At 37.5% G+C, this 14,047-nt stretch overlaps 1 protein-coding gene across 1 annotated transcript in view; it reads left to right on the top strand.

The window, feature by feature from the left end:
• Positions 1–14,047, top strand: part of STX6 (syntaxin 6) — a 55,041-nt gene that overhangs the window by 22,861 nt on the left and 18,133 nt on the right. The window contains exons 4-6 of the mRNA XM_074222179.1: positions 3,253–3,315; positions 8,831–8,953; positions 10,119–10,225. Of these exons, the coding sequence (XP_074078280.1) occupies positions 3,253–3,315; positions 8,831–8,953; positions 10,119–10,225 (293 nt within the window). The remainder of the gene's footprint in view (positions 1–3,252; positions 3,316–8,830; positions 8,954–10,118; positions 10,226–14,047) is intronic.

Here is a 14,047-nt window from a genome sequence, read left to right as displayed (position 1 = left end):
ACTAACAGGTGTTCTTTTTTAGTGGTAGCTTTTTTCCTCTCAGTTACTAAATTACTTTTGGAAATCCACATTAGTGGCACTTGTATGTACAACCACTGGTCATCATTTAGAGAACAGTTATTTTGGACCAATAGTAGGGAGACAAAACATTGAAGCAGTGGAACCATTTAGTCCATACTTAATAATGACTAACCCCCCCCCTCAATACTGAAGCATCTAATAGTAGTTATTATTTTTAAATGTCTAGTGGTTATTAGCCATATGCTTTAATATTTAAAATTAAACTATATAGTTAAGTATATTAATATATGCAGCCTTTTGGGGGGAAACTAATTAAAGTATGTTTTAGAAATTTTTCCCTTGAAAAACATTTAGGATCATTTTAGGGTTTCTGAATGTAACACAGTCATTTTGGCAAGTATCTGAAAGTTGACTTTTTCTGTGTAAGATTGTCTGAGCCACATGATTTAAATGATGTCTCCTTTTTCTGTCAACTTGCAGTGATTATTATTACTAAAATTTTAAATATTCAGAATACTGATTTAATTGATCTTACAATAGGTTGGTTTTTCATTTCTGAAATGAAATGAATCAAATTCATTTTCAAATGTTGTATAAGGGGGCATGTAGGTGGTGCAATGGATAGAACATTGGCCCTGGAGTCGGGAGGACCTGAGTTCAAATCCAGCCTCAGACACTTAATTCTTACTTAGCTGTGTGACCTTGGGCAAATCCCCTTTGCCTTAAAAAAAAACAAAAAACAAATGTAGTATAGTGGAAAGAAGATTGGACCTAAGTACAAGTCAAGAGGAATAGCTGAATCACTCCTTGGAGTCTAGGTAGCTTTAAAATGTGGAAAGGGCATATAAAATATAAAGATTTTTTTTCAACTCTAAAATTCTGTTTTATTTATTTAACATTTATTTATGTTTTTCAATAATGAAAATAATTCATAAAGCAGATAATCTCCATTTTTGTTATACACTTTGAATATTTATATATTACCTTGTCTTAAATGGCTTTAGTATTTCAGTGGTACATATCTGAGAAAAATCAATGGTTACACAAAGCTAATCTTAACTATGGTAGTTGAATAGACAAGTCAGAACTTGGCAAAATTCATTGTCAAAGGTCAATCTGGTCATAATTAGAAATAGAATTGAGTATTCATTTTCTGACTTCCTACCACCAGGAAAAAGCTCATCTTGACATTATTTCAAAGAAAAGAAATTAGTCTTTTTACTCAGATCAGAATTTCAAAATGAGTATCCTCATATGAACTGAGATCTAAATGTCACATGTCAAATCTAATATTAAATTGTGTTATTTTTGTAGTGAAAGTATTATTAACATTTTTGAAGCATCCCTCCAGTTAAAATTTGTGGTTCTCATTCATAAGGAGGCAGAGTGGTTTACAGCAGCAGCTTTGGAGACAAAAGTCCTAGCTTAAAATCCTTTTGACTTTAGGCAAGTCACTTTGCCTCTTTATTTCACTTTTTCTCATTTAAAGAATTGATGGGGGTGTCTAGGTGGCATAGTGGATAAAGCACCAGCCTTGGAGTCAGGAGTACCTGGGTTCAAATCTGGTCTCAGACACTTAATAATTACCTAGCTGCGTGGCCTTGGGCAAGCCACTTAACCCCATTTGCCTTGCAAAAAAACCTAAAAAAAAAATTGATAGAGTTAAGGTTAGATGGTCACTAAGGCTTTTTTCAACTTTCATATTTTTGTGATTGCCTAATTTCTCAAAGATTTGACATGGGAAATCATGCATATTTCTAATAGAAATATTACTTTTACCTTTATGTCAGTGGCTTTTGTTTAAGTTGATAAGGAAAGGTTTTGCATTGTGTATAATAAAAAGATGACAGGACTAAGAGTCAAGCAGCTTAGGTCTGACCCTGACTAGCTCTCTATGTTGCGAAAATCCTTGAAACCCTGAGTCTCATTGGTCTCATCTGTCTAATGAAGGGGACTATTTTTTTTTAGGTTTTTGCAAGGCAGTGGTGTTAAGTGGCTTGCCCAAGACCACGCAGCTAGGTAATTATTAAGTGTCTGAGGCCGGATTTGAGCTCAGGTACTCCTGACTCCAGGGCCGGTGCTCTATCCACTGTGCCACCTAGCTGCCCCTATTTGTTATTCTTTCAGACAAAGGAAACCATATTTTCTTTTGGATTTGTTAGTTGTAAACTTTGTAGTAAAAAAAGGAGATAATGATTGTGGATGAAAACTAAGATTTTTGCATTGATCCAAAAAAGACATGTTGGTTTTACAATATGTAGTGACATTGTCTTTAATTCCAACCTTCATATCTAGGTGAAACAAAGACTTGGTAGCTGAGCTTTAAAGGAAGGTAGGGACTCTTATGAGACAAAGGAAAGAAGGCTATGCATTCTAGACATGAATGTGTGGAAGTATGGAGACTGAAGGTAGAAAGTCAAGTCTGGATTGCAGCCTAGGTTGTATTTTCTTCAGCTCTTATCAGAGCTATCCTTAGCTTGTAACTCTGTGGTTCTGCTTCAAGGCATTGAAAAGAATAATATTATATATTTTTTGAAAGCTAAACTGTTGGTCCATGTAAATGGCGAATCAGGGCCTGAAAAAGAATAATATTCTGAAAAGGTATGGTGGAAGTCATATTGAAAAGATTTTGACTCCTTAGCTTAGGATTTCCTTTAACCTAGAGGTAGTAGGGAGCCACTGAAGAATTTTGAGATGGGGAATAAATATATTCAAAGAAAAACATTTTAATGTTTTAGATTGGTAGACTTTGCCTATCATTGAGAGGTGTATTAGTTTTGTTGCACACAAAATCGTCCTACGTCCCATTGTGGTGAGGGGAGATGTTATGTCTTTTGTAAAATTGCTCCAGGGTTAGATTACATAAAGGTAATTTAGCAGAGTAAAATGAATTATGCACACAGATTAGGCTATTCTTAGTGGCAAATGTCATACTTAACATGATTTTAGCTTATATTTTATTTGTGAAGATTGTCCAGAGAACAAGACGTTATCATTTTTAAAATTATTAACCAAATTCCCTCTTTTAAAGGAATTACTTTCTCCTTGTATTTATGAAACAATAGATTAAAAGCTAGGTATATTCATCTTTTTTGTTTTAAAAGGCAATGTAGGTTTCTTCTATTAGTGAAGAAAATTATGAATGACTTAACTATCAGATCATAATTTTCAATTTTGAGCTAATTTTTCTTTTTTTTTCCCTTTCTTTCTTATGTCCTTTTCACTTCACAGGAAATGAAGGATCAGATGTCAAGTTCATCAGTTCAAGCATTAACTGAAAGAAAAAATAGACAGGTAAGAAAAATATGATAAATCGTTTCCAAAAGTAATAGGTGAAGTTTAGGTATTCTAAAGTCAGTAAGCTACCAACATAATATGCTTTTTAATTTTCTGTAAGTGTGGATGCCTTTGTTGAAAGCTAACACTGCAGCAACTTATAGAATTCACTGAAAGTTTTACAATAAGATTTGTCCTATATATTTTGTTACTAAAACCTCTGTGAGGTTTTGACAGTCTTGTGTTGAAATCATCTTCCCCATTCACCACCTTTTAAAAATAGGTATTTTGAACTTCTCCTCCATAGAAAAGTAGGGGGAGAGAAGGAATGCAGGTGGTATTGGCTGCACAGATTCAGGCAATATGTTAGCTGAATTACTTCCAACATTTTGTTGCAACAAAACAACAAACACAGCTCCATTTTTTGTTGTAACATGGCAATACATATACATATACTTCCCATCCCACCTCCTAGGTAGGATGGGAGGTCTTTGGTGTGTGTGGTAGAGTGATAAATTCTTAAATGAAGGCAATGAAAAAACAAAAGATATTAGTACAAATGAAAAGTTAAACTTAAAGTGAGTATTTTAGTATATAGAATGCAAAACCGTTTTCTCACTCCATCAGGAATGTAATAATCTTTCATATGCTGTTGGTATGTGGTAGGTGTACTTTGGGATAAATTTTGGAGGTCAGGGTCATATTCTGTTATTTCCAACCCATTTATTATACTATGTTTATTTTGTAAATAAATTTTGTAAAAAACTATTAATGACAAGTTATCATTTGATTTAATTTATATAAATCTGACAAATGATTATTTCAAAGTAAAGTAGCACTTATGGCAGCTTCCTGATTCTCAAAAGGTTTATTTTAGTCAAATGAGGTTATTAGTTCAACATATTAGTTTCAACATATTTATTACAGAAATCAACAATTTATGTAATAGGCTAGGTATTAAATTCTTACAAAAATGTAACTTGGAGGATTTTGATACTGTAGCTCATAGGAACTTGTTGGATCCTTTAATTTTTGAAAAAAGCTAATACAACCTAATGAGATAGTTAACCTTTTCGGAACAGCCATTTAAAATTTTAATTTGATTTATTTTGCAGTCCAAAAATCTAATTTTCAAGATAATTATTATTTTTCATTTCTAACTTAATCTGTCTCAATTTTTCCCTTAAACTTTGGAGCAGTTCTTGAAGCTAGCCATAACCAGGCTATTTTTGGAGTTCCTCTTCATTTTGTTTTTCATTTCAGTCTCATTTTAGAGGAAGTTGAATTAACAATACCTGAAATAGTTGTGATGATGATGGGCCATCTAGATATCTTTGTAATTATAGTAAAATAGTTCATATATACTAAATAGTTCAGTAACTTATTTTTACAAGGACTGAGATTCATTGAAGGAGTCACTGTTGGGGAAAAATCTGAATCTTTACCATTATACCATTATACTGGGTTGTATTTTCTTCAACTCTTCATCAGAGCTGTCCTTAGCTTATGGCTCTGTGGTTCTGCTTCAAGGAATTGAAAAAGAATGACATATATTTTTCAAAAGATAAACTGTTGCTCCATGTTTTTAAGGCAGTTGCAGGATTGTATTTTACTTGATAATGTATATTGGTTATAAGTGATTTTATTTTTGTTTTTTCCAAAGGTGAGGGAAAGGAGGAGAGAAAATCAACTATTCTTAAAATAAGTTGTTAGTTAAATCATTGATAAATAAAATAAATTAGGAAAAAAATATTTTAAAAGATTAAACTGTCCCAAAAAACAAAAGTTAAATAAAATGGTGTGTTATGTTTCCTAGCATTCATTGACAATTTGTTAAGTCATCTGGTCTTTATTTTCTGTCAACTTTGAGAGATAAGTGTAGGGTCATGATTGGTTTTAAAAAGAATGGGAAGTACTTTTGGTCCTTGTCTTTCCCAAATGTGCTTTTGTCTGGCCTCTTCTCTCTTTTTTCCTTTTTTTGTCTTCACCCCTCGATGTCTATAACCATAGTTATAGTTCCTTGACTATTCCTAAATCCCTTTCCGGCCAGCCCTACTATGGATCTGTTTTTGTTTTGTTTTTTTTGTTGGGTTTTTTTTCATTTTCTTTCCTACAAAAACCTACCCTGTGCTGTCTCAGACATAGAATCTGATAAATTAATTCACACTAAAGAGTTAATTACCAATAATGAATAAATATCCAAGTTAAAAAAACAAAATGAATCTCAGAAGACTCTTATCATCATAGAGCATAAGTCCTCTACCCACCAGAAGCCCCAAAGTCCTCTCTACAATCCCTTGTCTCTTCTCCTTACTCCTACCCCCTTAACCATGTGGAAGCTGGCTCCAAAGCACTAAAAACATTCAGCTCCTTCCTATCAGACTTTTTATCTTAAAAGTTCCTTAACTTCCAGTAAAAGGAATTGTTTGGAAAGAAATGGACAGAGTTAAACTTAGGTTCAACTGTTGTTGTTTTTAAATGAGTTTCCTGTCTTTCAGTGAAGCCACATCTAGGCTTTAGATTGCCTGGTAGCCTTGCCATGCTCAGAGCCCTCTTAGGTTGTGGTTTTTCCTTCTGACCAGGAATCTGGAACAGGAGGCTCTGGACTCTGCCTAGTTTTCCCCTATCCTTACCTTTCTCTGAACTTGAGTTCCTCGAGACCAAAGCTTTCCCCAGGCTTCTGCCTGACCATTTGACTTAGACATTCCACTTTTCCAACCTGTACCTTACCAATGTCTTTTAGCCAGGCAACAGATATGGACTTGACTCCAAAATTCTCCTTGAGAATTTCATCATCTGTGCAAGAGAAATGAAGTTACTTGTTGTAGAGATTCAGGTTCTCTAAGTGAGCTTCACTCCTTTGATCCAAAATTGCAATCTCTTGGGGGAGTATATATAATCCAGGCCTGCTTTGGCAGTGCTTTGAGATTTTGCCCTTCTGTAGATTCATGAACTGCTGAGGTATCCCTGAGAAGTTCGGAAGAGACCTAGAAAAGGGGCTTAGCTTCAGAGTAAAGGTTTTCCCAGTGATTCGATCTAGACATGCTTTTTACAAAGACTGATAAAGGAGAATGTTAACTATTTGGGCCACTACTTGTATATTATGGAGTTAAGTCCCTGGTTGTTTTACTACTGGACTTCACTGATTTGGTCAATCCTTTTTCAATATCCTTCCAACTGATCAGAGGATTCAGTGGCTATGTCATCATAAAGGACTAATTGATTCCTTATTAGGAAATGAAATAGTACTCATAGAACAGTTCTAGGAAGACACAGAAGAGTCAATACAAAAAGAACAACTCTGGTTGAATTGGGCGGGCTTTTAATTCCTTTTTATCTCTATATCAAAGAGGTTATTGAATCCAGGAGTCAAAGCTAGGCTGTTCCAGTACCCCAGTGACTACAGTGCTACCCTCTTAGCCCATAATCAGGGTGTTTGCGTCCTTCAGGTACTGTAAAAGATACTTCAAGTTAACTCTGATGAGATATGTCTAGAGTCAACTCTCTTAAACTGTCCCAAAGCAGTATAATTTTATAATAACCAAATCCAGCTATAATTGAGTAAAAATCATGTCCCAATGTCATTGTTTATATAGTTGGTCATTTTTAACATTGCTCCTATGAAATCATTGCCCCTATCCTATAATATTTTCACTTAATGTCAAGTTTTTATGCAACTGATTCCTAGTGATAGGAAAGGAATTCCTATGCTATAGGAATTCTAATATGGTCACTTACCTAGAAAGGAATAGTGCATGATTGTCAAATTTTACTGTAAGTTTAGCCATTCGTACATATCTATATTTGTCCATTGGTTTATACCTTCCATAACTAGTCCTAATGGGCCTCTTATTATGGGATTATGCTTTTGTAGCTCAAAAAGAAATTCTGGTAATAAATGAAAAACAAACATTCTGGTGACTTCCTCTTATTATGGGATTATGCTTTTGTAGCTCTAAAAGAAATTCTGGTAATAAATAAAAAACAAACATTCTGGTGACTTCCCTTACTTGTCTGATCATAATTGAAACTATTGATAGCAGTTGTCCTCTGAACTGAAGAGGTATTTGCATTTTAACAGTGAACAATGACCAGATTCATAAAAATAATTTGAAAAGGGGGCAGGGCCAATATACCAGAATAGAAGGAAGTTGAGTTAGCTCCCATCCACAGCTCCTTCAGAACTATTAAATACCAGACTGAATATTGAGAGAGGAATCTAGAAAAAGTCACAGTGTGTCCTTTGCCCAGGTTAGCAGAGGGAGACAGACAAAGAAGTCGGTGGTCACTGGGGACAATCAAGGCATTGGGCCTGCCCTGAGGAACATCCTGCCATTTAGAGATCCTACCACCACAGGAGGTCCCCAGCTCATCCTAGGGCACCTCTGGGCCCAGAGTGGCACATTGTTATAGGGACAAAGACCAAGGGACAGTCCTGGATTGAATCATAAGGGCACCCATCAGAGCAGGAGCTTTCCCCAGTAGGAAGGCTCTAGGGTAGACAACATAACAAAAAAAGAAAGTCCATAAGTTGCCAGCAGCAGCGTTGTGGTTTGGGCTTCAGACTCAGAGCGAAGTCTCACCACCAGCATTTAGCCCAACGGGCAGAGAAATAGCTAGGACAGGAAACTCAGACCAAAGGGGAATCTACAATTCTTCCACTTTGAACCAAGAGAGCTTTCTGACTAACTAATCCAGAGCTTAGGCCAGTGGGGCAGTAATCAGACTTTGTCTTCAAACAAACCTCTTTGGAAGTACTGATGACTTGTAAGTCCAAGCCTGTCCCTGAGATCCTGGAACAGTCTAACACTTGGGTTATATAATATAATCCAAGAAAACAACAAATTGGCTAGAAGTGAATGTGGCGGAGCCCAGCACTAACATCAAGTCTATAGTCAAGAAGAATGGACAAACAAAAAGAACCCCACTATAATGAGCTAGTGGTGGTGGCTGAGATGCTTGAGACACAATTGATTCCAAAACATCTACAAGCAGTGCCTGGGCTGAGAGGTCTGAAATCTCCACCATTGCCAGGGGCCCAGGTGCCCCACAGACAGTTTGTAGATGGCTGGAGTCGGTTTGTTCCAGTGCAGCCCGGGCTGTGCTGTGAGCCCTTTCTAACACCAGTGCCATAGCCTCTTCCCTTGCAACTTCCAAGAATTTGGTTCGAGTCATAATTTAAAGGTATTGGGGGGGGGGCTAGGCTGCCCCCAATTAAAACAATTTTAAAAAAAATCCAGGGGTGGCTAGGTGGTGCAGTGGATAGAGCACCAGCCCTGGAGTCAGGAGTACCTGGGTTCAAATCTGGTCTCAGACACTTAATACCTACCTAGCCATGTGGCCTTGAGCAAGCCACTTAACCCCAATTTGCCTTGCAAAAACCTTAAAAAAAAAAAATCAGAAAAATTTCTTAGACTGCCTGTAGATCTGTCGAGGAAGAGAGCTGAACGTTATTCAGGATGTTTCTCGAACTCCATGATGCTTGACTGGCTTGGAGACCTTCTGTTTTGACCCCTCAATCTCGTTTGTCTAGGCGCTGCTGGGAGAAAGTGGCGGCCAGAGCTGGAGTGCTGGGGCAGAGAGGTACAGCCGTCTTGATCGCGAGCTACAGCGGGCTAATACGCACTTCATTGAGGAGCAGCAAGCCCAGCAGCAGGTATGTGGCCAGAGAGCCTCCCCCCCACCATGGAGAACACAAAGAAGGAAGGGTGACAACATCCCACAGCGCCTCCTCCGGTCAGTAGACACCACGCTTGCAGTCTCAGTGGCAAGTGAAGCTCTGACCCGGTCTTTCCTGAGGCTGAGGGTCTGTTCTCTTGCTGTATTATTGTAGTTAAGGTATGAGGCCTCCTTTAGTGGGCTGCTCTGTTTCAAGAGGCTTGGGGTTGCTTATAGCTCTTTTGAAAAGCAGGCCAGACATCCAGAAATAAGAGACAAGGCCATGCATTTAAAAAGAAAACCTCCTTCACAACCCCCACTCAGCTACTTGGTTGTTTGTTCATTTAGACAAAGACACTCTTAGAAAAATTGAGCTCTTGAAAAGCTATCCTTTGGTACCATTGTGTATTCAAATGATAGACCTTTTAAGGGGGTGGGGAGAGAGGGAAGAGATGAGGAATAGAAGGAAAGTGGGACTCACCATAATCATATTTTTGCTTTTGACAATATAGTTGCATACTTAGAAAAAATTTGGTCCTCTAAGCCTGTTTTAGATTCTTAATTTGTGTTTTATTCACATTTATTAGTTGATTGTCATGAGCTGGCTTAATCACTTTAGATAATTTACTATTGCAAGTCGTTAAACTAAGAAAAGACAGGTATGGAAAAGATTATGATAATAAAACGATAAAACAAATTAGACAAGTAGCTAGAAGAAGTCTCATTGCAACTTAGAGGCAGGTGGCATCTATCTTTTGTCCCTGAAGAAAAGGGGAAAAGCTTTGTTTGCAGCTACTAGAATCTTGCATTTACTCCGCACTACCCCTCTCCTTCTGAGGTTAAGAACCCTCTTCCACTAGGGGCCACCTCTTCCCCAAGGCCCCCGGGCTTCAGGGATCCTTCACTTTGTCCTCCTGGTTAATGTTTAACTCTGCAGCTAGACTCCTGATAGCTTCAGCCCACTGAGACCCTGCTATTTGTACCCTTGGGGTAAGCGGTTGAGGGCAAGAGCTTGGCAGTCCAACCTTTTAAGTCCTGCCGTCCTGGGGGAGAGCGATTGGTCCCCTGTCTGGTCTTTGCTTCTGAACTTCATCCATCTGAGGTTGGCAGAGCAGCTGGCAGCTGCCTGAGGGTCTGACTGGTTTAACTTTGTTTGGCCCTAGTTGATTGTGGAGCAGCAGGATGAGCAGTTGGAGCTGGTCTCTGGCAGCATTGGGGTGCTGAAGAACATGTCCCAGCGCATTGGTGGGGAGCTGGAGGAACAGGCAGTGTGAGTATTGAGAAATAATCCCATGTGGGAAAGGAGGTGGGTTGAGGAGAGGAGCCATTCTCCCATGAGATGGGGAAGCAGTGCCTGGCAGTTTCTTAGCGGATAATGTGAAAATACGTTTTGTTTACATTAAAGCTTTTGCTTAGGAACAACTGCTGCTAAAATGGAGCTTATGTAAAACTTAAAACATTCATCAGCCAATAAACATTCATCTGATTTCAGCATTTTAAAAAATACCATTAGAGAAAAGTGCATAGTTAGAGAATGGAAGGGACCTGCCAGATGATCAGGTTCAAGCCCTTCACAAGCTCCCACTGGGGGCTGGATGGCGTGTGCTAGGCACCAGAGACAGATAGGGAAGCAAGAAAGTCACAGCCCGGTCCTCAGAATCTGTATACCATGGAGAGAAGACAGCATGAACCATGAGACTAGATTCAGAGTCATTTCTGAAGGAGGAACGTGGGATGAGGAAGGCATCATTTGTAACTGAGGAGACCAGGAAAGACCTCCTATTGGAATTGATTACTTAAGCTGATCTTTGATCCAAGGGAGCGAGTCTTTAAATTGGAGATGAGGAGGGAGTGTCTATCAGTCGTGGGGACATTGGGTGCAAAGGTGTGTTGATGGGAGATGGAATATTGTATATGAGAAACATTGAGTAAATAAAAAGGAGCAAGCAGTGTGTAAGCGGGAGGAGAGAGCAGGGAGCTGTAGAGTGAAGAGCTTTCAATGTCAGGCTGCTCCCTTTCCTCCTCCTCTCTCTCCCCATCTTTGCAATAAACTCTTCCCTTCACTCACATAGCTACCACTTTAGGTCAGATCTTCCTCACTTCTCCTTTGAATCCTTGTTTTAGTCTGTTCTATCAGTCAGATACTCCCAAGCACCATTTGTTTAATTGATATATTTTCTTTGTACATCACCTAAATTTTTCCTCTGTTCTTCCAGAAAACATTCTATGTAACAGAATTTTTTTTAAGAGGGAGAAAAATGTGCAACTTTGATCATCTTGACAGCATAATAGATAAAAACAATTCTGAAAGACTTGTGATGAAAAATGCCAAAGGTGGAACTATGGAGTCAGAAAACTTAGTATTTTCAACTTTTAAAATTTGTTTTGTTTTATGGGGTTTTTCCCTTTTTGTTCTGATTCTTCTGTCACAATATGATTAATATAAAAATATATTTAACTTAGTTATACATATATAACCTATATTAGGTTACTCTCTGTCAGGAAGGAGAGCAGGATGGGAGGGGAAAATGTGAAACTCAAAACCTTACAAAAAATAATTGTTGAAAAACTATTTTTGCATGTTGGTGGAAAAATAAGCAATTTTATAAATTGATCAGCACATCAAAAACATTGAAAAATATTATCAAGTGTTCCAGCATCCAAGAATTTCCCCACATTTGCAGAGGAGTTGGGGAGAAGTATCTTTTTATATCTTTTCTTTGGGACTGTGGTTGTTTGTGATTCCATAATAGTCTCTTTCATTTGCATTATGATTATTGTTGGTTTCATTTAAATTGTTGTAGTCACGTGTACTTTGTTTTCTTAGCTTTGCATTGGTTCATGTAAGTCTCTCCATATTTCTGTGCTTCTCTGTATTCATAGTCACCATTTCTTAGAATATAGCAACATTCCATCTCTCTATATAAATATATATATATCGTAGTCTTTTCCCTAATTGACAGGCATCAGCTTTGTTTCCATTCTTTGGTACTACAGAAAATAGTGCTATAAATATTTTTACTATATATGGGAACTTTCTTCTTAGCAGGGACCACCACATAGGCCTAGCAGTGGATTGACTAGGACAAAGCGAATGAACTGGAACTGCCAGTGATCTCTTCATTGCCAAATGAATGGCTTTTTCTTAACCATCATTCTTCTTGACCTCTCCTGCAACCTTTGACATTGTTCATCACCCTCTTTCTCTCTAGGTTTTGACAACACTGTTCCGTCTTGGTTTTTTCCCAACCTGACTGACCATGCCTTCTGAGGCTCCTTTGCTCTTCATCCAAGTTTTGTCTCCTATTTTTGGATGTCCTCCAAGGCCCTGATCTAGTTCCTTCCTCCTCTTTTCCCTCTTTTGTTTCTAGTTCTTAGTATTTTATTTTTCCCTAATTACAGTTTTTAAAACAATTCTGGGGCAGCTAGTTGATGCAAGTGGATAGAGCACCAGCCCTGGAGTCAGGAAGACCTGAGTTCAAATGCAACTTTAGATACTCACTACTTAGCTGTGTGACCTTGGGCAAGTCACTTAATCTCATTGCTTTGTAAAAACCAAAAACAAAACAAAAGTTTTGAATTCCAAATTCTCTCCCTTTCTACCTTCCTACCTCCCTCATTGAGAAGATAGGCAATTTGATATGGGCTATATATGTGTAGCTATGTAAAACATTTCCATATTAATCATGTGAAAGAAAAACAGAACAAAAAAAACTCAAGAAAAATAAAGTTTAAAAAAAAATGTGTGCTCCACTCTGTATTCAGCCACTGGCAGATCTATGTCTAGGGATGGATAGCATTTTTCATCCCAAGTTCTTCAGAATTGCCTTTGATCACTATGTAACTGAAAATAGCTAAATCGTTAAAATATTTCTGTACTTTGTACACAATACATTTCACTTTGTTGTAGCTCATGTAAGACTTTGCAGGTTTTTCTGAGAGTATCCTGCTCATCATTTCTTATAGTACAGTAGTATTTCATTATAATCACATACCACAGTTTATTTAGCCATTTCCCCAATTCATGGGCATCCCCCCAATTTCCAACTCCCTGTCATTAAAAAGGAGCTACTAGCTCTTTTTGCAGTGGCAAAGAATTGAATATTGAAGGGATGCCCATCAATTGAGGAATGGCTAAATAAACTGTGGTATGTGTATACATTATTGCTCAATAAAAAATCATGAGAGTCAGGATTTCAGAGAAACCTGGAAAGACTTGCATGAACTGATGCTGAGTGAGATGAGCAGAACCAGAAGAACATTGTATACCATAACAAGGGGGTGATGATCAACCCTGATGGACTTGTTTGTTTTGTTTCAGCAGCACAATAAACAAAGACAATTTTAAGGGACTTGTAATGGAAAATATCATCCATAATCAGAGAAGGGACTATGGAATTTAAACGAAGACTAAAGCTTATTATCTTCAGTTTTTAAAAGTAGTCTTATGTTTGATGTCATTTTGTTCTCTCAGATGTTCACTTTCTTCTTTTTAGATCTGATTCTCTCACAAAATGTCCAATATCAATCTGTGCTTAGCATGGCTGTAAATATAGAGCTTATATCAGATTACCAGATCTGTCAGGGGGAATGGGGAGGGAAGGGAGGAGGGAGAAAAATTGTAAACTCAAAACCTTGAAAAAAAAGTTTGGTAAAAATTGCCATTGTATGTAGTTGGAAAAACAAAATATTTTCAAAAAAAGGAGCTACTGTAACTATTTCTGTACAAAGTGGTCCTTTCCCCCTTTGTTATTCATCTTTTTTTTTTTTTTTAATAAAGACCTAGTAGTGGTACTGTTAAGTCAAAGAATGTGCATCTATAAGCCCTAGAGGCATAGTTCCAAATTGCTCTAAGGAATGGTTGAATTAGTTCACAATTCCACCAACAGTGCATTAATGTCTCATTTTTTTTTTCCAAATCCCCTCCAACTTTTGTCATTCTCCTTTTCTGTCCTGTTAGCCAATCTAATAGGTTATGAGGCAGTACCTTAAAATTGTTTCAATTTGCATTCTTCCTATCAAGAGTGATTTAAAGCAACCTCATGATTATAGATAGCTTTGATTATTCATCTGAAAATTTCCTGTCTCTTGA

The sequence above is a fragment of the Macrotis lagotis genome, chromosome 2 (genome assembly GCF_037893015.1).
Source record: "Macrotis lagotis isolate mMagLag1 chromosome 2, bilby.v1.9.chrom.fasta, whole genome shotgun sequence".
Taxonomy (NCBI): domain Eukaryota; kingdom Metazoa; phylum Chordata; class Mammalia; order Peramelemorphia; family Peramelidae; genus Macrotis; species Macrotis lagotis.
This window is presented reverse-complemented; position numbering and strand designations above follow the sequence as displayed.